The 24,330-nt window shown below is 46.8% G+C and overlaps 1 protein-coding gene and 2 non-coding genes across 4 annotated transcripts in view; 1 reads left to right on the plus strand and 2 right to left on the minus strand.

Annotated features, from left to right (window-relative positions):
- Positions 1 to 13,219: 13,219 nt before the first annotated feature.
- Positions 13,220 to 13,327, minus strand: LOC114006206 (U6 spliceosomal RNA). Its single transcript, XR_003547958.1, has one exon. It is a non-coding gene; the product is annotated as a U6 spliceosomal RNA (small nuclear RNA).
- A 2,095-nt stretch (positions 13,328 to 15,422) lies between these two features.
- On the minus strand, positions 15,423 to 15,530 carry LOC114006200 (U6 spliceosomal RNA). Its single transcript, XR_003547952.1, has one exon. It is a non-coding gene; the product is annotated as a U6 spliceosomal RNA (small nuclear RNA).
- Positions 15,531 to 19,832: 4,302 nt separating this feature from the next.
- The window catches only part of SHC4 (SHC adaptor protein 4), a 156,159-nt gene continuing 151,661 nt past the window's right edge, over positions 19,833 to 24,330 (plus strand). Inside the window, exon 1 of one of the 2 annotated variants that reach the window (XM_006168781.3) lies at positions 19,833 to 20,990. In XM_006168781.3, coding sequence (XP_006168843.1) covers positions 20,406 to 20,990 — 585 coding nt within the window. In that variant the 5' untranslated portion in view covers positions 19,833 to 20,405. The remainder of the gene's footprint in view (positions 20,991 to 24,330) is intronic. The other variant, XM_006168780.3, reaches the window with a different exon arrangement.

The following is a 24,330-nucleotide window of genomic DNA, read 5'->3' on the forward strand; positions in this document are numbered from 1 at the left end:
TAGGTCTGACTGTGGGTTGGTTCCCAGACCCAGTGGCTTGAAAATCATGCCAGGTGCATGTGCATGCATGTCCACAGTCCCTGTAGGAGAAGGGATTTGTGGCGTGGTCATCCCCGTGGGGGGGGTGACTTCTCACTTTCCCTCTCTCTGTCTCTCTCTCTCTCTCTGGCAAGTACCTACAAACTATAGCTAACACTCCGTAATGAAAAAAAAAGGGCCCAAATACACAAATGGTGGTTTGTTAAATGTAGCAGTATACTTTGTTCCTATTCTAATTAAAATCATGCACTCCCAAATCTCAGAAATAATTAGGAGATTCTCAGAGCCTACTTGCCTTGGCCTTGAATGGTGGCCATTTTTGCCACCAGAAAAAAAAAAAAAAAAAGGTTCCCTAGCACCATTCCCTTGCTCGCTGAAAAAATGCAAGTTATTTGTTTCTTTATATAATTATCATTTTATGGAAAAATTATTAATTAATAGCCTATTCTTATGTGTTCTCACTTCTGAGTAAGTGATATTAATTCTGAGGACACTGTTGAATAAAATCATGGGTTTTAGAGGAAGGGGAACATATATGTATAATATTTAATTGTTTTATGTTTTAATGATATTGTTTTTTTAAAAAAAGAAAAAAAAAGAAAATGATCATGTGATCATATTCCCCTCCTTGTGCCGGATGCTCGGGAGCTCAGAATTCAGCTGATGGCCTATTTCTAGCAAGTCTCCTGGCTCCTCTGTGAAACACTCTAGATACTATCACCACCGCTTTCATCTCTGTCTCCTTCTTTGTCATGTAAGACACTTTTTGCTATAAGACATGTGTGCTTGCCGGGGTCCGGGACTCACACCAGTCAGCCCTGTGGGATTCAGTCCCTTTTCATTTTTTCCTTCACTTGGTTCTTAAATGCATTTATTTCACAAGTTAGTGGGTAAAAAAGTGCATTCTTACTGTAAAAGATAAAAATGAACTCACAATTTTCAGAACAAAACTTGAAACTATTCCTTTACTATTTATATTGTACTCTCTGTACTTGAGGTAAGTAGCCTCAAATCCATTTGCAACAATACTAGGAGGAATCATGTTTTTAAAAAAATAAACGACTTTACGTGAATACTTATTAGGAGTATTCACACATGCTTTCTCTTTTAATTCTCACAGCAACTCCACGAGGCAGGTATCCTATGCCCATTTTACAGATGTGGCAAGCGACTGAGATTATTTCTCCAGGGTAAGAGACAAAGCTACAATAAGATTCAGTTCTGAGATTCAAAGATTGTGGATCATATTAGTTCCTATGTTTTCTCATTTGCTTACGTAACTATTTTGCCTCTCCATAACAAAAAGTCGGATTGCAAAGTTGAGATACGGGGGGAGTGTGATGTGTGTTGGGCTGGCAGTGAACTGCCCTTCATCACTGCCACTCCTCACTGCTGCGAGCCACTGGTATCACTTAGGGGACTCAGACACCTGAGTGGCACTTTTCTCACTTTACATGCCAACAGAGACCTGGCCGAGGACAGCTACTCTTGTGCCAAATCTACAAGACTCAGCAAAGGCCAAGAGCAAGAATGGCAGTCACCTTTAACCTTGCACCGTTGACCTTTTGAAGTGATCCCTAGGCTGCAGCTTTCGGGCCAGAAGATAGGGCAGCTCTGTCTCTGGAGAAGAGAAAGAGTCGTAGCAGTCTGGACAGCTGAGAGCTGCTTAGGATCTGCTGGGAAGAAAGCTGTCCTGCCACCCCACCCCAGACTCCCACCGAGGGCAAGTGGCCTGGTGGCGGCGCCCCTTCTGGACTGCTGGTTCCAGCCGTTTGGCCTGGCTCTCCTGGTGAGCCCTGGCCAGAGACCCAGCTATGGACAGAAACACTGCCCGCTGTCCCCCTCGCAGGCACACACATTTCTATTTTCATCTGAATTCCCAGCATCTTGGGGAAAGAACTTGGCCTTCCTATTGACCAGACCCCTGACGAGGGAGGAGAGCCTGCAGGCTCCTTCTGTAACCTTCCTTTGACTTGGGCTCCGAAGACAAAGGTGAAGTTGAGTGCCACGGAGACACAGCCTCCCTTTATGCTCGCACCAGGCCCCAGGCCGCCTTTTCGCCAGCACTGAGGCCCCTTTGTCCCGGCGGGGCACCCGCAGCCTGACTGCCCGCACTGTTCCAGAGCGGTCCCCGCTCCCTCGGCCCGCCCTCGCGAGCCGCTGGGCCTGGACGAGGCTTTGGAGTTCCCGAACGCACACTGGCCTTTTCTTCCCCGGGCGCCCACCGCTTTGAAGCAGTGCTCCTGGCAGCCTGGCACGCCCCTGGCAGCCTGGCACACCCCTGGTCTTTTTCATAGAGGCCATGCCAAAGCGCGGACCGGGCGATCTCCCTGCCGCTCGCCGCGGCTTCAGAGAGGCCCAGGGCCCTGGACAGCCAGCGCCCGTGAGCGGCCGCTCAGCCTCGCACCGAGGGGCGCCTGCCCGCAGTACCCGCCCAGCCCGAGGCCCTCGCCCCGGGTTGCAGACCTCACAAACAGGCGGCCTCCCACCCAGCTGTGCTGCTTCTGGGAACACGTGTGAAGATCATTAGGGACCCATGTGAGCATATTTCAAGGAAATGTTCACCCAAATCTTACAAGAAATGTCAAGCATGCAGAAAAGTCGGAAGATTGGTGCGGTGGACACCCATATAGCCGTCATCAGCACTTTGTATGGAAGGATTTAGCTACAGAGGCTATCAGTGCGTCCGTGCGTGTGTGTGTGTGTGTGTGTGTGTGTGTGAGAGAGAGAGAGAGAGAGAGAGAACCTAAATGCCGCCCCCTCCTGCACAATTATTAAATGACATTTGTGTAATAGTATTTATGTAGCCATCAATATAACGTCATCTATATAGTGACATGGAAAATGTGGGGTTTTTTGCTAAGAGGAAAAAGTGGAATACTTGGACTAGCAGTTAGCGTACTGGCTATGTCGCTGGACTCCCATGTAGTCCACCCCGGTTTGCGTCCCGGACCCAGTGGCTTAAAACTCACGCCAGGCGCGTGTGCGTGCGTGCCCAAGATCTCGAGAAGAGAAAGGAAGTGAAGGGATTGTGGCGTGGCCATCCCCCCGGGGGATGATTTCTCGCTTTCTATCTCTCTGTCTCTCTCTGTCTGTCTGGCCAGCGCATGCACCCTATAGCAAAAACCTCTCCAGAAAAAGAAAAAAAAAGGTGGAATACTGAATGCACTATATTATGTTATTTTTGTTTGAAAAATATGTTTATGCACGGGGGGGGGGGGGGAACACCCTGGGGGTGCTTTTTTGTTGCTTTAGCAAGAATTATGTCTAAATGAAGACATGGATGAACTTAATTTTCATCTCCGGTTTATTTCCTTTCCTTCAATGAGGTACTGCTATGTAAAGTGGACAAAAGGGATTTAATATGTGTGGTCAGCTCCAGAGGCCAAAGGGGCTCTCTGGGATTATTCGACGGTGATTTATCCTGACAGAAGTCCTGGGCCCTGCCAACTCCCACACGGACATTGCTACCCAACCCTCTAGCTCCACCAGCCCCATGCAGTTCCCAGATCTGAGCACTGGAACCTCCTTTCTTCTCTAGCCTCGGCTCTGCTGTGGCCAACCGCATTTCTCCCTCTCATCACTTACTCTTGGGCAAGGGAGGTTCCTTAGCCTCTGAATAGGGACGGTCATACCCTGCTATTCACTCTCTCCACTGAAAGTAAATGTCTCGTATGAAGAAATCTCTCTCTGTAAAGAGCAGGCAGGGGCTTCACGAGAGGTAGCCCCATTCTCCATGGACCCTGGGTTCCCTTGCTGCGAGAGGCCTGTCCTGGTTAGACGTCAAGGAAGCATGGCTTCAGTATGGGTTCTCCTGGCGTCTTTAGGGCCAGCTGGATGATGTTTTCTTTACCATCGAGGCAATGGCCCTTTGGGAGTCCCTGGTCATAATAGCTCGCTTTGTATTCACATTTGTAGTTCACAAAGTAAATCCACGTTCTGTCTCACAGTGGCTCCCTCAGCAGTATCAAAAAGCATTTGGAGATGGATGTAGGGTTGCCCCCCTCTTTTTTTGCTCTTTGCTAAAAGGCACATGCACTAGTGAGATAGAGAGAGATACAGAGACGGAGACAGAGAAAGTGAGAAATCACCCCCAAGGGGGAATGGCCACATCACAGTTCGTTCTCCTCCATTCTCCTCTTGGGATTTTGGGTGCACATGCACACGCACACGCACCAGGTGTGCTCTTCAAGCCACTGGGTCTGCACCTCCAACTGTGAAATTGGCCATGTGAGATCCAGCTCCTTAACTCCCATGCCATCTGCTGGCCCAGGGGTTGCCCACTTTATTGTGTCCTCTAAAGTCATTTTTTAAAAGAATTATTTTATTTAACTTTATTTATTTTAATTTGATCAGAGAGGGACAGAGAGTGAGAAAGTGAGAAAGCAAGCCACCAGGTCCAGGACTCAAACCATGGTTGGCTATGTGGGAGTCCAGCGCCTTTAACCATCATGCCACCTGCTGGCTCCACTAAAGTCATTTTTAAAACTGTCTGCTATTTGTGATTACCATGAATTCAGAACAAAAAAGACGTATTATTACACACACACACACACACACACACACACATACACACAATAAGAAGGACAATCCCAAAACAAAAAACAGTATATAAATATAACTTTGTAAAACCCTTACTATACTGCCCCCTCTCCCCAGTACTTTTTACATTTTCACCATTTCAATATAAACTGTTGAAAATGTTTTTACAGGTAAGCATTGGTTTGGGGACCAACGTTTAGGACCCATTCTCCAATGTTTTTGATGTTTATGAATCCCTCTTGCAGGCGAGTAAACAGGACTATGAGCTGATATGTGATTTAGGAATCAAATTTAGGTCTATTTCTCCAGAGCCAGTGGTTTTCCCCTATTCCAGACGGACTGCATGCAACCAGGTTGCCTTTGTGATTCAACAGAGAAATAGTTGGCAGAAAATAGGCCACATTTGCTTTTCAAAGTCTTGGCTAGATTTAGGTCACCGGAGTAAACCCAGTGTATCAAATTTTATTTTGATCCAAAAAGTACTAACCACATTGGCTGATATTAGCCTTTCAGGGAAGTTTCTTCCTAATTTTGTTTTTATCAACAAAGCTATCTTCTGGGTTATTTCAAGGGGAGAAGTATATATTAAAATGTAAATCTACCCATGTAGATTGCCTGATGCCTGAAATTCCTTCAGTTTGGTCTCCTCCATTAATATGTTTTTTTTTTTTCCAGAGTCTGTCTTTCTTTCTTTCTTTCTTTCTTTCTTTCTTTCTTTCTTTCTTTCTTTCTTTCTTTCTTTCTTTCTTTCTTTCTTTCTTTCTCTCTCTCTCTCTCTCTCTCTCTCTCTCTCTCTCTCTCTCTCTCTCTCTCTTTCTTTCTTTCTTTCATGAGCAAGAGGAACAGACAGATAACACCCCCAACAGGGTCTTGACACTGTGATTCAGCCCCGACTGCAGCCAGCCCCAGATCATGGCCACACACGTGCTTGGCATACTCAGGGAGATCTGATGTGAATTTCTAGAAGCTTCCAATGTGGGTCAGCCTCACAGAGGTCAGCCTCACAGAGCATCAGGTTTTACTGCTGTGCCACCATTCCTTTCCCACTGATGTGTTTTCTAAAATCATTAAAAACTTGGGAATAATGGGACCAGCAGTTAGCATAATGGCTATGTCGCTGGACTCCCATGTAGTCGACCGCGGTTCGCATCCCGGACCCGGTGGCTTAAAACTCACACCGGGTGCATGTGCATGTGTGCCCAAGATCCTGAGAGGAGAATGGAGGAGAAGGGATTGCAGCATGACCATCCCTCCTGGGGGAGTGATTTCTCGCTTTCTATCTCTCTGTTTGTCTCTGTCTTTCTGGAGAGCGCACGCGCCCTATAGCAAAAACTTCTCAAAAAAAAAAAAAACCCAAACAAACAAACAAACAAACAAAAACTTGGGAATAAGCAGGAAGGTGAATGACATGTTGTACTGAGCATCCTTTAACAGGCTCTGCCAAGAATTATTTATTGGGTCATTGGAAAAGTCATGCGTATTTTTCTATGTTTTCCTATGCAAAAATGAGTCAAGACTTTTCAGACAACCCAATAATTATCCAGAGAACATAGCTGTGCTTGGCTTTGTTGTATGTGTGTTTACTATAATTAAGGACTCTGACTCTGAAATTACATGTTAACTTGTAGACTTTGTCTGAAATAAAGATGAATAATTTCTGTGCTATAGGAAAGATAACCCCCCAAGGTTATGGTTTTATTGTCCTGTAGAACATTAACGAGTTTGGGCTCTAGTTGGCAAACTTATTTCATAGTGATTTTCCTAGTAGACTATGTAAACTTCTGTTTCTCTGATTTCTATTTTAACTAGCCTTACCATAGTGCTGACTCATTCTCTCTTTGAGGAGTTGGATAAAATCTACATAAAGGCATCACCAATAATACCGTTTAAAAATGCTATTCACTGGGGGCCAGTAGGTGGTGTGATGGTTAAGGCACTAGACACTTCCGCATGGCTGCCCACGGTTCAAGTCCCGGGCCTGGTGGCTTGCTTTCTTTCTTTCCCTCTCTCCCTCTAGTCAAATTAAATAAGTGAATGAATAAATAAAATAAAATAAATAATTCTTTTGAAAAATGCTATTCATCACTGGCTTCGGTGTGGGTGAGGAATCTGAGAGATTTCAAAGAGTTGAAAGGTGTAACATGTGGGATCTAAGGAAGATGAAAGTAAGGTCTGTCAGTACGGGGGTGGGGGGGTGGCCCAGCTTCTCAGGGCAGTTGCACCAGAACACCTTCAGTTTTGGGTTTGTTTTTTAGTTCTTGCTATGTGTGCTTGCCAGAGAGAGATAGAGACACAGAGAGAGGGAAAGTAAGAAAGCACCCCCCAAGGGGGATGGCCAAGCCACAATCTTCTTTCTATTCTCCTTTTGGGATTTGAAACTCCCCCCCACACACCCCATGTGCCTGGAGTGTTTCTTCAAGCTAGGTTCAGAACTTGAACTCTGCACTTGGCCATGCGATTCAGCACGTTTACCAGCACGCCACCTGCTGGCCCCATCTTCAGTTTTTCTACATAGGTCTTTTGTTCTTGATCAGTGACTGTTAGTGTGGTTTACCAGAAACAGGATTTACAAAGAACAATGACTGGAGGAGAGGTTAGCCATGGTGAAGCACTGAATTTTTATCCTGTAACTCTCAGGAGTCTTTTACAGCTTTAATGCAGAAATTGATATGACCATAATTTTGAATTAGAGAAAAAGATAATTCTGACAAGAGTATAATAGATGAGACTCAGTGAGAGAGAGCCAGGGCTTGACCTGTAGTATATGAATGGGAAGTCGAGGAAAAACTGAAAAGGCAATTCACAGGTAGAATGGACAGGTGTGGTGAGTGATCAGAAGCCAGGCATGAAAAGAGGGAGGAAGCAGGGATGACAGCTGGATGGACGGAAGGAGGGCGATGCTATTAATCAGCAGGATATTAAGGAGAAAAACTACTTCTAATCTGTTGATTTTTAAAGAGGTTTTTGCTATAGGGCTGCTGGTCCCTAACCTGCTGAATTTGAAGGTGGTCAGAAATTGGAGACTAGAGGGACCAGCAGTTAGCATAATGGCTATGTTGCTGGACTCCCACGTAGTCGACCGTGGTTCGCGTCCCAGACCCAGTGGCTTAAACTCACACAGGGCGCGTGTGCGTGCATGCCCAAGATCCTGAGAGGAGAATGGAGGAGAAGGGATTGCGGCGTGGCCATCCTCCCTGGGGGGGTGGGTGGTGGTGATTTCTCGCTTTCAGTCTCGCTGTCTCTCTCTGTCTGGCGAGCACATGTGCCCTATAGCAAAAAAAGAAAAAAGAAATTGGAGACTAGAATTTGAGTTTATTTGAGGCTCAAGGTGCATTGGTTATGAATAAAAACCATGGGCTTGTGTATGATTGTTGAAGAAAAACCCATCATGGGAAAACCACTCCACTACTTCACTGGCTAGGGCACCATGGCGTGGTTCACCAGGAGGCATCGTCTTCATGACAGCATATTATAGCCATGAACAGAGCCACTGCCCGAGAGAGCAGGGAATGGCCCATGGCTTGGCAGAGCAATGAACAGTCTTCCTGTCCAGCACATTGACAGAGAATATCCATTCTCCTTCTCCATTTCACTCTTGTAGAAATGGAAGCTCAGAAAGACAAAGCACATTTCTTAAATGTATTTTGCAGGAATGGATGATTAGGCTGGAAACAACTTGTGGCATTCTTGTTGCTGCTTTTTCATCTCAGGATGAAAAATACTTCTATTTCCCTGACTTGTAGTACAAAGCATCTGCTTTAGTCTCTATTGCTACTATAAGGAGTTACCATAAATTTAACAGCTTTAATGGTACAAATGAATTATCTTAACTTCCTGTAGGTCAGTCCTTTCTCTGGCCACCAAAGACTTATATCTGTCCCACATGCAAAATACATTCACCTGATCCACAGATACCTTGTCTCAATTTATTATAGCATTAACTCAAAACTCCTGAATCTCATCAACTCAAACGTTTTAGATCTTAGCATCTGAATCAGATAAAGGCAAAGCTCTGAGAAGGACTCACCCCTGGGCAAAAGTTTCCTCCAGGTGTGGACCTGTGAAACCAGAGAAATAGATGATCTGCACTCAAATTATGGTGGCAGGACAGACATGGGATAACAGTTACAGATATTCCGGTTCAAAAAGGAGAAAATTGAGGGGGGAAAGTGTCATGAGGGGCCAGACTGTGGTGTGGAGGTTAAGGTGGCTGGATCCCACATGGCTGACTTCGTGGTTCAAGTTCCAGACTCAGTGGCTGGAAAATTACGCTGGGTGTATCTGCATGCATGCCCAAAATCCCGAGAGGAGAAGGAGTTGCCATGAGGCCATCCCATCCCTCCTGCGGGGTGATTTCTCATTTTCTCTCTCTCTCTTTCTCTGGCAAGCACATGCGCCCTATAGCAAACTAAAAAAACAAAAAACAAAAAAAAAAAAGTGTCATCCCTCTCAAGAAATTTACAAATTATCCAGGTAAATTCAACTAGGTTTCAGATCTGGGAATAATCCTTTGTGGGTCAGGCATCTGCCCTTTGTATTATCCTTCTTTTTTCATGAAGGGTAGCAATATGTTTGCAGCTGAGTTTTTGTTTTGTTTTGAGAGATTCTTGCTATAGGGTGCATCTGCTCACCAAAGAGAAAGTGAAAAATCACACCCCAGGAGAAATGCCCACATCACAATCCCTTTTCCTCTCAGGATTTTGGTCATGCATGCACATGCTCCGGATGTGAGGTTCAAGCCGCTGGGTCCAAGACTCGAACTACAGTCCACTATGTGAGATTCCAGTGATGTTACCGCTATGCCACCTGCTTGCCCTGCAGCTGAGTATTTTATCAGCCTGTTTTCTGCCTATAGAACTTAAAAGGTTCAACAGCCATTTTTCATTGTGTTTTCTTGGTATCCTCTGTTTAAGCTAGCAGTGTCTCTGCTGACATAACTGTCTCATGGTCATTGTGGGTCTCCCATGTGTGTCATGGGGGTTTACTTCATTAGACAAGAGGCTCATTCAGAAATCTTTTCTAGATATTTTCACCTTTACTTTTAGCTTTTGTTGATATGGTTAAGAGAACAGATCATAAACTCTTTAGTTTGGTTGAGGATTTGTGAGTCACACCCTCATCTGAGAGCCTTTTGTGTGACTTTATTATACCTTTTGCTCTAAGATGTCACACCCTGGGCTTTTCCTGAAGTGCACACATTCCTAGCAGTGAGTCTTTTAATTTTAGCATATTTTGCCAACTGGATAGTATGTGGGCTTTCAAAACCATTAAATCCTGTTTGTTTTCTTTAAAAAACTCTTCCTTCCATTTATTTCCTTCCTCTCACATTTTACTAAAAGCAGCAAGAAGAGATGAGACCTCATCTTCAACGTTTTTCTTAGAAATCTCCTCTATGGAATGTTCAATGTCACCCTTTGCAAATTCTGCTTTCCACAGAACTGTAGGACACAATTGCACTAAGCTTTCTGCCACTATTTAACAAAGATCCTCTTCCCTCTCATTCCTAATGACATTTTCAGTTTCTTTTTTATTTGGAGAGGGATTTGCTATAGGGTGCATGCATTCGTCAGAAAGGCAGAGAGAGAAAGAGAGACAGAAAGCGAGAAATCACCCCCCAGGAGGGATGGCCACGCCGCAATTCCTTCTCCTCCATTCTCCTCTCGGGATCCTGGGCACACATGCACACGCTCCAGGCATGAGTCCAAGCCACCAGGTCCAGGACTTGAACCGCGGTCGACTATATGGGAGTTCAGTGACACAGCCATTGCGCTAACTGCAGCTCCCCATTTTTAGTTTCCTTAATGTCCATATTTCTACTAAGAGTTCACCAAAAGAAGTCTGGTTCCTTGCTTGTGCTCCTCAAAATTTTTCTAGCCACTGCCTGCTGCCCAGTTTCAAAGCCACTGCACATTTTGTATTTGGTGTAGCGCATCCCGCGCCTGGTGCTGAAATCTGTGTTAGTTTTCTACTACTGCCATAGCAAATTGCTGCCAACTTAGCTTAAACAATACGAATTTATTATCTTACTACTCTATAGGTCAGAGCAGGGGTAGAAACCTAACATGCACCTCACCAGGCTCAAATCAAAGTGTTGTCAGGACTGCATCCCTGCGCGGGGGATCTAGAGAAAGATTCATTTTCTTGCTCATTTAGGCTGTTAGCAGAATTCAGGTCTTTGCAGCTCTGAGTCTGACATCCCCATTTCTTTGTTGTCTGTCAGCTTCCTTCGCTCATGGCCCCTTCCTCCGTCTTCAAAGCCAATGACAGCAGGTTGAGTTCTTCTCATGCTTCAAATTGCTCTTCCTTCTTTTTCTGTCCCAACTCTCAGAAATGTTCTCCGCTTTAAAGGACTTGTGTGATGAGATTGAGTCCACTCAGACAATCTCTCCCGTTTTCTCAGGGTCTGTAATGTTAGCCACATCTGTGAAGTTTCGTCTGTTCCTGGGATTAGAGTACAGACATTTTTGGGAGCCTGTAGTCTGCCTATCAGACTGCCAGCACCCAGGTTTGTACCAGGGTGGTCTGATTAGATTCAGACTTTTCCCATCAGACTCCAGAGTTTCCTCCCATAACTGGGCTTCTATCTTATACCTGGAGGCCCTGTGCATGTCATTCTCCTGTACTTGCTACTCTCTGTCACAGAGTAATGCACTTGGCTGTAAATAACAGCTAAGAGCTGCTTGGGCTGCTAGAACTAGCATAGGTTTATTTTTCTCACATAGCAGCATATCTAGAGGTGGCTCCTGGACTTGGTTCGATTCAATGATATCAAACTATTGGTTTGATAATTTGGTTGATTTTCCCTTCCTGATTACAATATGGCTCCCACAGCTCCAGATATCACATTCACATTCAAGACAGACAGACATGCGGGAAAGGAGGTGAGCTCCAGCTTTGTGTGCCCCTTAATCAGAAAAGCAGATGGTTCCTCGGGTATCTCCATCATTCGTGCATGTCAGAGTTCAAAACTGAGTTGCATGCCACTTTCGACAGTTTCAAGGAAGCCCGAGACATGAATATTTAGCTTTTCCTGGTGAAGGTGGGCCAAGGGAAAGAAGGCTGGATTCAAGGATTGGGTTAGCAAGCTCAGAGTGCAGGAGTCCTACTGTCCAGGACCTTGTCCTTGTGTTTGTCTCTCACCAGTTCACAATCACAAATATGATCCTGCCCCGAACTGGCACCTACGGCTGACCAAGCTCTGATCACCTGCTCAGCTCTCACTCTCTCCCTCTTGTAAGCTGGTCCTGACCCCGTTAACCACGTAGACTGGCCTCTGAGTGGTCTGGACACACTTCTTGTCATTTCTTACTTCTGGCTCTGGAAGCCCCTGACCGTCTTTCAGAGGTCTGAAGACGCCCTCTCCGGTTGGCTCTGCAGAGGCAAGCTGCTATTCTGGCAGTGTCTTGTTTCACGTGGGTCATTTTTAAACATCTCGTGTATGTGACTGTGCATGCATGCAGAAAAAAGGGGAAACTGGGCCACGTTGACCAAGGACATTTTTATCCTATGCTAGCTTTAAATTCTAAGTACGAGGTGTTTTGAAAAGATTACTATGGCAGAAACTAGCATTGATGATGGTTAATTTTGGATGTCAACTTGACTAGACTGAAGGACGCCTGGACGCCTGGTGGAATATTGTTGTAAGGGTATCTGTGAGGGTATTGCCCTGGAAGAGCCACCTTCAACATGGGTGGCCACCGTTCCCACCGTTCAGTTGACTAGGAGCATGGGAGGGGCAAACAGAGGAAGTAGGGTTTCTGTTTCTTGGCTCCCCTTCTTCCTTTCTCTTCTCTTTCTCCCTCTCTCTTCCACTCTTTTCCTTCTGGAGTGTGCTGGTTTACTCCAGATATTCTGTCTGCTCCACCCCTGCCCCTCCACCTGGTCCTTGGCTGCCCTTTGTTCCTGTGGGCCCTTTCCCCTGCACCTCTCTAGGCAAACAGACGCCTAGTTCTTTAACCTTTGGACTCTGGACTCACACCAGCTACACCCTGGGGGCCCCCTTCAGGCCTTGGATTGGAACTACACCATCTTCCTTGCTTCAGTGTCTCAGCTGTTTCTACAGCTTGCAAACAGCCTATTGTAGGGATTTGCTTTCAGACTGTGTGAGGCAATTTCTATAATAATTCCCTTCTTTTTTTTTTTAAATTTTCTTTTTAAAATTATTTATTTACTTTTATTCATTCATTCCTTTTATTTATTTATTTATTTTTAATTTGACCAGAGAGATACAGAGAGAGAGAGAGAGAAAGAGGGAAAGTGAGAAAGCAAGCCACCAGGTCCAGGACTCGAACCATGGTAACCCATGTGGGAGTGTCCAGCACCTTAACCACCACATCACCTGCTGGTCCCAATAATTCCCTTCTTTTACATATATAGTTACCCTGTTATTTCTGTTTCTCAAGAAAGACAGAGAGAAGGAACAGAGGAAAGCATCCCCCATGGGGGATGGTCACGCCGCAATCCCTCTTCTGTTGCCTGAGGTGAAGATGGAATGATTTGCGTTCCACCAGCTATTCCAGGTGATGAGGAGATGCAGTATACTTTAGGGACCGCCAAGAGCTGACCCTAGGCCCGGATTTCTCACCTCCAGGGAAAAAAACTTTTTATTTAAGCCATCATACTTTTGATTTGTGTATTTTTGCAACTGGACCTGCACCCTGAGGAATTCATCTACTTTTGTGCAGGGACCATGCTAGTCTTCTCTGTATCATTCCAGTTTTAGTGTATGGGCTTCCGAACCAAGGACATTTTTATCCTATGCTAGCTTTAAATTCGAAGTACGAGGTATTTTGAGAATTCATATTTCATCCACGTGACCTCTCGCTCTTTACATCGCACTTCCAGAAAATACCTGTTTTCCTGTACTCTTCTAGGCGGTCCTGAATCTAGGAGAGCCAGTCGGCGTCGACAGTGACATTCAGAAAGCTCTCTAGCTACCAGGGCCGAAGTCTGGGGGAAAATGGAAAATATTTCCTTCAAGTAGCAAAGGATGGTGTTGCTTCCAGAGTTAATGACGACTTGGCTCTACCCTAGCCTGCCACTCACTGGCTGTGCGCGGCGGCAGACAGACATGCGGGAAAGGAGGTGAGCTCCAGCTTTGTGTGCCCCTTAATCAGAAAAGCAGATGGTTCCTCGGGTATCTCCATCATTCGTGCATGTCAGAGTTCAAAACTGAGTTGCATGCCACTTTCGACAGTTTCAAGGAAGCCCGAGACATGAATATTTAGCTTTTCCTGGTGAAGGTGGGCCAAGGGAAAGAAGGCTGGATTCAAGGATTGGGTTAGCAAGCTCAGAGTGCAGGAGTCCTACTGTCCAGGACCTTGTCCTTGTGTTTGTCTCTCACCAGTTCACAATCACAAATATGATCCTGCCCCGAACTGGCACCTACGGCTGACCAAGCTCTGATCACCTGCTCAGCTCTCACTCTCTCCCTCTTGTAAGCTGGTCCTGACCCCGTTAACCACGTAGACTGGCCTCTGAGTGGTCTGGACACACTTCTTGTCATTTCTTACTTCTGGCTCTGGAAGCCCCTGACCGTCTTTCAGAGGTCTGAAGACGCCCTCTCCGGTTGGCTCTGCAGAGGCAAGCTGCTATTCTGGCAGTGTCTTGTTTCACGTGGGTCATTTTTAAACATCTCGTGTATGTGACTGTGCATGCATGCAGAAAAAAGGGGAAACTGGGCCACGTTGACCAAGGACATTTTTATCCTATGCTAGCTTTAAATTCTAAGTACGAGGTGTTTTGAAAAGATTACTATGGCAGAAACTAGCATTGATGATGGTTAATTTTGGATGTCAACTTGACTAGACTGAAGGACGCCTGGACGCCTGGTGGAATATTGTTGTAAGGGTATCTGTGAGGGTATTGCCCTGGAAGAGCCACCTTCAACATGGGTGGCCACCGTTCCCACCGTTCAGTTGACTAGGAGCATGGGAGGGGCAAACAGAGGAAGTAGGGTTTCTGTTTCTTGGCTCCCCTTCTTCCTTTCTCTTCTCTTTCTCCCTCTCTCTTCCACTCTTTTCCTTCTGGAGTGTGCTGGTTTACTCCAGATATTCTGTCTGCTCCACCCCTGCCCCTCCACCTGGTCCTTGGCTGCCCTTTGTTCCTGTGGGCCCTTTCCCCTGCACCTCTCTAGGCAAACAGACGCCTAGTTCTTTAACCTTTGGACTCTGGACTCACACCAGCTACACCCTGGGGGCCCCCTTCAGGCCTTGGATTGGAACTACACCATCTTCCTTGCTTCAGTGTCTCAGCTGTTTCTACAGCTTGCAAACAGCCTATTGTAGGGATTTGCTTTCAGACTGTGTGAGGCAATTTCTATAATAATTCCCTTCTTTTTTTTTTTAAATTTTCTTTTTAAAATTATTTATTTACTTTTATTCATTCATTCCTTTTATTTATTTATTTATTTTTAATTTGACCAGAGAGATACAGAGAGAGAGAGAGAGAAAGAGGGAAAGTGAGAAAGCAAGCCACCAGGTCCAGGACTCGAACCATGGTAACCCATGTGGGAGTGTCCAGCACCTTAACCACCACATCACCTGCTGGTCCCAATAATTCCCTTCTTTTACATATATAGTTACCCTGTTATTTCTGTTTCTCAAGAAAGACAGAGAGAAGGAACAGAGGAAAGCATCCCCCATGGGGGATGGTCACGCCGCAATCCCTCTTCTGTTGCCTGAGGTGAAGATGGAATGATTTGCGTTCCACCAGCTATTCCAGGTGATGAGGAGATGCAGTATACTTTAGGGACCGCCAAGAGCTGACCCTAGGCCCGGATTTCTCACCTCCAGGGAAAAAAACTTTTTATTTAAGCCATCATACTTTTGATTTGTGTATTTTTGCAACTGGACCTGCACCCTGAGGAATTCATCTACTTTTGTGCAGGGACCATGCTAGTCTTCTCTGTATCATTCCAGTTTTAGTGTATGGGCTTCCGAACCAAGGACATTTTTATCCTATGCTAGCTTTAAATTCGAAGTACGAGGTATTTTGAGAATTCATATTTCATCCACGTGACCTCTCGCTCTTTACATCGCACTTCCAGAAAATACCTGTTTTCCTGTACTCTTCTAGGCGGTCCTGAATCTAGGAGAGCCAGTCGGCGTCGACAGTGACATTCAGAAAGCTCTCTAGCTACCAGGGCCGAAGTCTGGGGGAAAATGGAAAATATTTCCTTCAAGTAGCAAAGGATGGTGTTGCTTCCAGAGTTAATGACGACTTGGCTCTACCCTAGCCTGCCACTCACTGGCTGTGTGCGTCGGACGAGTAGCACCTGCCACGAAAACTTGCTGGAGCCTTAAATCTGAGATACAAAGTTCAGGACTGTTCTAGGGTCAGTGCTCAGCAGTTAGTACCATGCCCATGTTATAGATAAGGGAACTGCATCCCAGAGAAGTGCCATTTATTCAGATAATCCCACCGCTGGTTCTATAGTTCCCCAGTGAATGCTCTTTCTGATACGTGTTGCTATTTGGCACACACAGCTTGCAGATAGTGGCCAGCTCCTGACGTTTCACTAGACATCTAGCCTAGTATTATCTTTTTTTTTTTTTGGAGAGGTTTTTGCTATAGGGCACATGCACTCACCAGACAGAGAGAAACAGAGACAGAAAGTGAGAAATCACCCCCCAGGGGGGATGGTCACGCCGCAATCCCTCCTCCTCCACTCTCCTCTCGGGATCTTGGGGACGCATGCACACGCGCCCGGCATGAGTTTAAGCCACCAGGTCCAGTACTCGAACCACGGTCGACTACGTGGGAGTCCAGCGACATAGCCATTACGCTAACTGCTGGTCCTGTAGCCTAGTATTATCTTTACTCTTTTTTTTCCCCCTAGAAGTTGTGGGCACTTGCCAGAAAGAGACAGAAAGAAAGAGGGAGGGGAGTGAGAAAGCATCCGCTATGGGAAATGGTCATGCCCCAATCCCTTCTCCTTCCTTTGTCCTTTCAAGACTTTGGGCACACGCACACACGTCCAGCTCTTTTTTCAAGCTGCTCTTTTTTCAGGTCTTAGGCTCAGACTGCACTGTCAGCCATGTGGGATCCACCCACCTTAACCTCCGCTCCACTGGCTGGCCCTTATCTTTACTTTTAAGAAATTATCCTTGGGTGGAGTCAGCTAGTGGCATGGTGGTTAAGGCACCATGGCTGACGATTAAAATCCTGGACCTGGTGGCTTGACAATCATGCCAGGCACATATGTGTGCAAGCCCAAAAATCCTGAGAGGAGAATGGAGGAGACGAGATTGCGGCATGGCTATCCCTCTAGGGGGTGATTTCTCACTTTCCCTCTCTGTCTTTCTCCAGTGAGCACACACACTCTATGACAAAAACCTAAAACACAAACAACAACAATAAAAACACAATCTTTGGGCACATACACTCTCCCCTGGGAGTTGTGGAGGAGTAGAGACAGGAAAAACAACAGGTGGGGGAATCTGCAGGCCTTTCTCTGGCTGGCCTATGAGGCAGGCCTGAGGGTAGGCGTCTCCACATTCCAGAACCTCCAAAAAGTCCCCAGCTGCTCTCCCTGTTCAGTCATTTCTCAGAGCTCCGTTGGGCAGAGAGATGCCCATAGCTCTCATCATATGTTTGAAATCTAGACTTGAGGTCTCTGTTCCCGAGAGACAGCAGAAGACTGTCTGGCTGGCAGCACGGACTTCGCAGTCAGGCAGAGCTGCTGGAGGGATGCTGGCATCACCATACGACAGCCAGGGGATCTTGGCCAAGTCACCACACCAGCTCTCACTGCTTTTCCACGTCTGTGCAGTGGTGATGAGCAGAGTCCCAGTCACCAGATGTTATCAAAAGTGGAGAACAATGAAACTCTCAGGTGTTCCATAAACAATAGGTCTTGTCACTATTTTTTTCATCATTACCAATTAAAGAGAATGTTCCAATATCCTGGCAAAAAGCAAAACCATTGCCTTACCTAACCACCTCCTTGCAATGAAAACCCGCCCAATTGACAAGTGTTCTCTTGGAGTGCTGGGACAGCTTTTAAGCCCCTGTGTTTGAGTGGAGAGAGCCGCCCAGCTCGGCTGATGGGCCTGTGAGACTGTCCCCCACTGCCCAGTGGCAGATACGGCTTCTTTATCTTCATAAAAGGTCTGGCAGAGCTGTCAGGGACAGCCGAGGTCTCCAGGGTTCTCAGGGACAGAGAGGCAGTCTGCAGTGGCTATGATCTCTTTCTTACCTCTCCTGATCCCATCTTGTCTCCACCCTACTCTCAACCCTCCTAGGACCCCTTCCTGGGGAATGTGGACTGTTCTGAGCCCCTAGAGTCTGGCAGGCATGGTGCAGACCTGGGTGAACTGACTTCCCTGGGCACCCGGTTCTGCCGTCGGGAAGACATCAGCAAAAATTCACAAGAGCCAGGTAGGCCCCATCCTTCCTACCTTCTCCAGGTCCATGTGACTGTTGGGAGATTGTGTCTTTGGTCTGTGTTGGCTTTCATGGCTCCTCCCACTTTGTGCTATTTAAAATATTTTCTAGGACCTTGTAGACTCTAAACTGCAGGGCGTTAGAATAGGAGCTTCAAGGGGAGGTGACCCTGGTTCCAATGGCCTTTGCTCATACTGCCCGGCATGTACTTAGCAAGGCAGGCATGGTTCCAACGCTGCAGAGAAGTTAAGATTATCTCAGATCCACAAAACACCTCCATCAGCTAGCTGCATATAGCAGGGGAAGAAACTCAGGCACAGAGAGGTAAAGTAACTTTTTCCAGGAGACACAGCATTGGGGATATCATAGCATACGGAAGCAAGGAAAAGACTCAAGGGAGGGGAATAAGAGAAAAGAAAAAGAAAGAGAATGGGGAGGAAGAAGAGGCACCAAATGGGTAACCTCAGAACCTTGCCCAAGCCCATCTCAGCTTCCGGCCTGTGGGGACCAACTGATTCCCTTCCTTTCTGCCTGCAGGAGGTGCGGGATGGGGAAAGGAGGTGAGCAATAATTGAAGGGAAAATTTATGACGATGCACAAAGGCCTTCCCTGGAAAAAGCACACCCTAAGAGCGCTGGCAGACAGGATAGGAAAGGGGCAGTAGGAAGCCGGACAGGACACCTTTTCCTCTGGTCAGTCTGGGCCTTTGAGCTGAGAACCTGTTTGGAGCCCAAGGGAGCTCAGGCTGACATGAATACACATGAGCCTAACTCCTAACGCAGCCTTGGGTCGGCAACATAATGAGGTGGCATCCCTGATTCCCTCGATGGCCAGTTTTTTTTTTTTTTTTTTAAATTTTGAGTTAATGGACAATTTCAGGTGTCAAAGACTTGACCTACAGGGAAATGCAACCTTAAACTGAGATTTTCTTGCCACAGCCTCTCTGTGATTTTCACCCACCTCCCTCCCAACCCTAATGCTTCAGCAGTTTCCTCTTCTCCATTCCTGAAAGAACCTGGATTTCCTTTTCCCAGCTCTGGTTTGGGCTTCCTGTGTGCTAAGCTTGCAGTTGTCATCACGTCTTCAGAATGCATTTGATAGGTACAGGAAGTTGCACCAGACGGAAGATGGATCCAACAATCAATAAAAAAAGAACTATGTTTCTAAGAAAAATGCATCACCGCTTCCCACAGGAGTTGTGTACCATATGTCCTAATATCCGTGGAACAATGGATCTGGTCCGTACCTCTTCTGCTGGGCTCTCCTGCCATCTCAACGAGAAAGAACATAGACCTTTTAACCTGCTGCTTCCCAGCTTATTGATGGCCTAAAGATGGCCTTTCATTTTAACCCATTCATCAGCTATCACAAAATAAAATCTCTCCCTCCTTTCCGCCAGCTTTATTTCTCCCGGCTACTAGTTTCGTATATTTATGGTGCATGAGTCATCAGGCTGCAGCCTGATTGGATAAAAACCAAGCACCCCTGAGACGGGCAGTCAATTACAGCTATTCTCAGCTTCATTCACAGATTTATTAGCTTGCACACACACACAGAGAAATTCATTCGGCAAAGTTCATTCATAAAAATTTCAATACTCTGCGTATCATCTTGCACATCTCAGCCTTCTGCTGCAAATGGGCTCCTGAAAGAAGCTCCAAGAGGAGTCTAGGAGGGAGGGAAGCTCGGAGCCAGAGTGTGCAGGCTGGGAGGGGATCTGATCCGAGGACCATGGAGGGATCGCAAGTCAGTGAAACAATGCGGTACAGAGCCCGTCACTAACACTCCTGGCTCGGGGCCCAGAACAAGATGCAAGACGAGATCTTCCTTCCAAGAGAGGGCAGCCTTCAGGATCAACGAACTCAGGCAGAAGGACCTTGGGCTCATGCATACATTTTTTTTCTCTTTTTTTAAAAATGAACAATCACTGGAAACAAATAAAGGGTTAATAGGCCAGTCATTGCCCCGCCCTGTGAGAGCCGAAGGGAGCAGGTTTGAAAGTTCCTGTGTGCAGAAGGGGAGGCTGGGGGTGGGGGACGCGAAGTATTTCTACGAGGCTCCTGCAAGGCTAGCGATGCGGCGGGACCCGGGGGGGGCTCGGCCGGGTTCCGTGCGGAAGAGTTGACCGCGCGCGATCCCCGCCGCCCGCAGCCGAGGTCCAGGCTTCTCCAGCCAGGAACCCAAGCGAGAACACCGGTGCCTCTGTCTGGGCCAGGGAGGGACTGAAATCAGAGCTGGGGAGGCGGTTTCCCCCTGGGCTGTCATCCTTCAGGGGCTGGGAGCCCAGGCGGGCGAGGGCGAGGGCGAGGGCGAGAGCCGAGTTTGGAGAGGGGGCTGCCGGAGTCGCACCGGGCGTTGAGGTGTTTGATGTCCATGCCACTGACCGAGAAGACCAGGCGATTTATGCCACAGTACCCCGGGTCGGCACTGCCAAGGCTATGCGAGAACGCGGCCAGGACAGCCTGGCAGGACTCGTGCTGTATGTAGGACTCTTCGGGCACCCCGGAATGCTGCACAGGGCCAAGTACAGCCGCTTTCGGAACGAATCCATCTCGTCCTTGGATGAAGGCAGCCCTGGAGGCTCGGTCGGGAACAAGGTCTCGCCGCAGCCTCCCTATCCTACCCTGGCACCTCACCTGCCGCCTGAAGATGCCACCTTGCCGTCCCAGGAGAGCCCCACCCCACTGTGCACCTTGATCCCTCGCATGGCCAGCATGAAGCTGGCCAACCCAGCCACTTTGCTGAGTCTGAAAAACTTTTGTCTGGGTACCAAAGAGGTGCCCCGACTGAAGCTCCAGGAAAGCCAGGACCCGGCTCCCAGCAACCCGGTTTCCCCTGAAACCAGTCTAAGTCGGGCCGGGTCTGCACCTCCGCCGCAGCCTAGCCTGGTGGGGCACCGGGCTACCGCCTTCGCTGCTGATGCTTGCCCGCTTCCGGGCCCTGGAGAGCCACCTTCCAGGAGCCGGCAGGACAGGCACTTCCTGCAGCACCTGTTGGGGATGGGCGTGAACTACTGTGTGAGGGTAAGTCCGTTTTCCTCCCTGCACTCCTAAGAACTCCTGGGGAAGGGGGCCTCTGCTCTGCTTTCTGGAAGGGGCTGGTGTGCAACTGGGCAGGATTCTAGGTCTGGACAAGACATTGTGCCACTGGACCAAGGGGAATGGGAGGCATGTTCACAAACTTCCCTACAGATACCTGGCTTGTACTGGAGGTAGACAACCTTTGGTTCAAGGGCATGCACTGGTGAAAACTTGCAGGTAGCTGCCCATACAGGGGTAATGCCGTTGAAGGCAGACCAGATGGGAGCTGCTTGTCCTCACCGAACCTAGTGTTCTGGCCGAGAAGAGTCAAGGATTCAAATCTGATTAGTGACCAAGACCTGGTAGGTTATACCATCCACTCTGTAGTAGAGATTTCTCTGCTAGAGAAACACAGAGTATGTGAGAGGCTTGAATTATTTTTTTAAATTTAACTCATCATTTAATAAACACTTCTCATAACATGGCCAAATCTCTACCCTTGTGCCAGAAATGAGTCTTAGCTCTTCGGCACATATTGTTGGCTCTTGTTTTCTATTACTGCAGCAAATAGACCTTGTCCATGGTCTACGTGCAAAATTAAGATCTTGACTGGCCTGGTGTCTGTCCTGCCCCATCAGGATCTGGGTAATTGGCTCCAGCCCTTTTGGAGCTTGACTTTCGATTGAAATGATAAGAGAATAATACTTAGTAATCGATATCTGGTGTGGGAATGCTGAGGAGATTTGGAAAAAAGGAAAGGTTGTTGTGGTCTGGGATTCATTCCCACGGGAAGCCTTCAGGAAAGTGCATCTGAGAAGAAATATCAGATCTGGATTGTCAGAAAGGAGATTTCTGGCAGAGCAAGAACAGGAGCAAAGTCACTGTGGTGGTGCAGGGGAGCGTCACACAGGCTGGGCAGGGAAGAGGACGCTGGATTGTGGTGGGTGATGCAAGGACTGGCTTGCAGCTAGTGCTCAAACAGGGATGAGTTGAATAAAGGCAAATAGTAATTGTGTGTAGCTGGGAAGGAGCACACAATTGACTGAAGCTCTTAAATGCCAATAAAAAGGTTGCAAATGCTCTGATTAGTGAATGGGAACCTTCCCTCAAACAATAGAACTTTAAATCATGATTTGGCAAAAGTAGTTTTAAAAAGATCAGTCTGGGGACCAGCAGTTAGTGTAATGGCTATGTCGCTGGACTCCCATGTAGTTGACCGTGGTTTGCATCCCAGACCCGGTGGCTTAAAACTCACGCCGGGTGCGTGTGCGTGCATGCCCAAGATCCTGAGAGGAGAATGGAGAAGGGATTGTGGCATAACCATCCCCCCCGAGGGGCGATTTCTCACTTTCTGTCTCTCTGTCTCTCTGTCTGTCTGGTGAGCGCACGCACCCTATAGTGAAAACCTCTACAAAAAAAATAAATAAAAAAGATCAGTCTGTTGGTTTACTTGACATGGATTGAAACAGGGGGAATTAGAGACTGGGAGGCCAATGAGAAAGCTACTCTGAGAGTTTAGACACAAAGGGATGAATGTGGATTAAGCAGAGGAGGAGAGAAAGGAGATCAATCCAAGAGACTCTGAGAGAAGCCTCAATAACCTTGGGGTGATTAGATCAGATCATTTCATATCATGATACAAATATTAGAATTGTGAACATCTATTGAACAGTGGGGGGTAGATGAGTGAGTTTGCTGTTGTTGTTTATGGAGGTTGTAAATAATTATTGAAGAAGGGTTGTGAGGAGTGAAGAATAAATTCCAAATTTAAATCTTAGAATGAAATTAGTGATGCCTATGACAGGAATAGAGTGAGTTAGAAATGGGGCCTTGTGCTATGTTTGCTTCTGACGTTATATTTAAAAGACTACATTTGTAAGTAATAAAATTAAGTTTACAGTAATTATTAGAGTCTCTCTCTCTATATATATGTATACAATGATAGAAGTTAAAAGTAATGATAAGTAGGTAGGCAGTTGTATAAAACTAGCACTCAGGTGAGACGGTGGATGTAGCGGTATAAATGTGAGAATTAACCCTATAACTGTGTCACAAGCAGGCAAGTTGGATTTCAAGGAGGCCAGATAATAAATTCTGCAAGGGTCATGGGGCAGCCATGGAAAATGGATATCTAAAACCTGAAATGAAAAAAATGTATGAGACACTCAACTCTTGTTTTTCCCAACAGCGATGTGTCTCATAGTGAAAACACTTTCATGTCTCTACTCAAAGTTCACGAGCATATTCTCACTTGTCAAACTTGGGTTGAGCCAGGACTTATGGGAAAATGAGCGATTCTCCTGATCTGTGCTCTCCGCACCTGCCGTCCCATCACCTACACACCCTCTACTCCCCGCCTTGCCTTCCCTCTTGTATCTCCTGCCACTGCTCCACACCCACACACCTATACAATTTTAGATATGAAGAGAGTTGCTGTGTATTCTCCAGGTGCAGTACCTCCACTGGCATCTTAGGTTTTTAATGAGGACACTATCTATCTTTTCCTGACCCCAGGAAAAGTGCTGACCCCATGACCCAAGCGAACCACACCATATTGTCAATAGCTGTATTGTGCCACATGAGTTAACGACTCATGGAAGGGCTTACTTTAGTTTTATAGAGGCCTTACTTAGAAAGATGGAAGTGACTCAGTTATCAAGGTGACAGACTTTACGGGGAAATTGAACCCCAGAGAAGTGGGGATTTAAGTCCAGACAGGTGAGTCAAAAGCAGAATGAGATCTAGATCCCTAGTCTCTGAAATGCTCTTCCTTGCTCTCTTCACCACGGATTTCCATCCTGATTGACTTTCCATTCTTCAGAATCCTTTTGACATGTGAACCAATTTAAAAAGAAAAAAAATGAAATCCCACCCTGCTAACTTACTTGCCAAGCAAGCCAGAATTGTGACCCTTATATTTCCATCTGTGGGAAAAGCACATAGGAAGACTTAAAGCAAAAGTTTATTGGTGAGGGTCCAGCAAGTGGTATGGTGGTTAAGGTATTGGACTCCCACAAGGCTGACGGTGTTTGAGTCCTGGACCCAGTGGCTTGGAAATCACAATGGGTGTGTGTGCCCCAAATCCCAAGAGGAGAATGGAGGAGAAAGGATTACGGTGTGGCCATTCCCCATTGGGGAGGTGGTGATTTCTCACTTTCCCTCTCACTGTTTTTTTTTTTTTTTTTTTTTTGGAGAGGTTTCTGCTATAGGGCACATGTGCTCGCCAGACAGACAGAGACATAGAGACAGAAAGCGAGAAATCACCCCCCAGGGGGATGGTCACGCCGCAATCCCTTCTCCTCCATTCTCCTCTCGGGATCTTGGGCACACACGCACACGCGCC

This window comes from Tupaia chinensis, unplaced genomic scaffold (assembly GCF_000334495.1).
Source record: "Tupaia chinensis unplaced genomic scaffold, TupChi_1.0 Scaffold146140_1, whole genome shotgun sequence".
Taxonomy (NCBI): domain Eukaryota; kingdom Metazoa; phylum Chordata; class Mammalia; order Scandentia; family Tupaiidae; genus Tupaia; species Tupaia belangeri.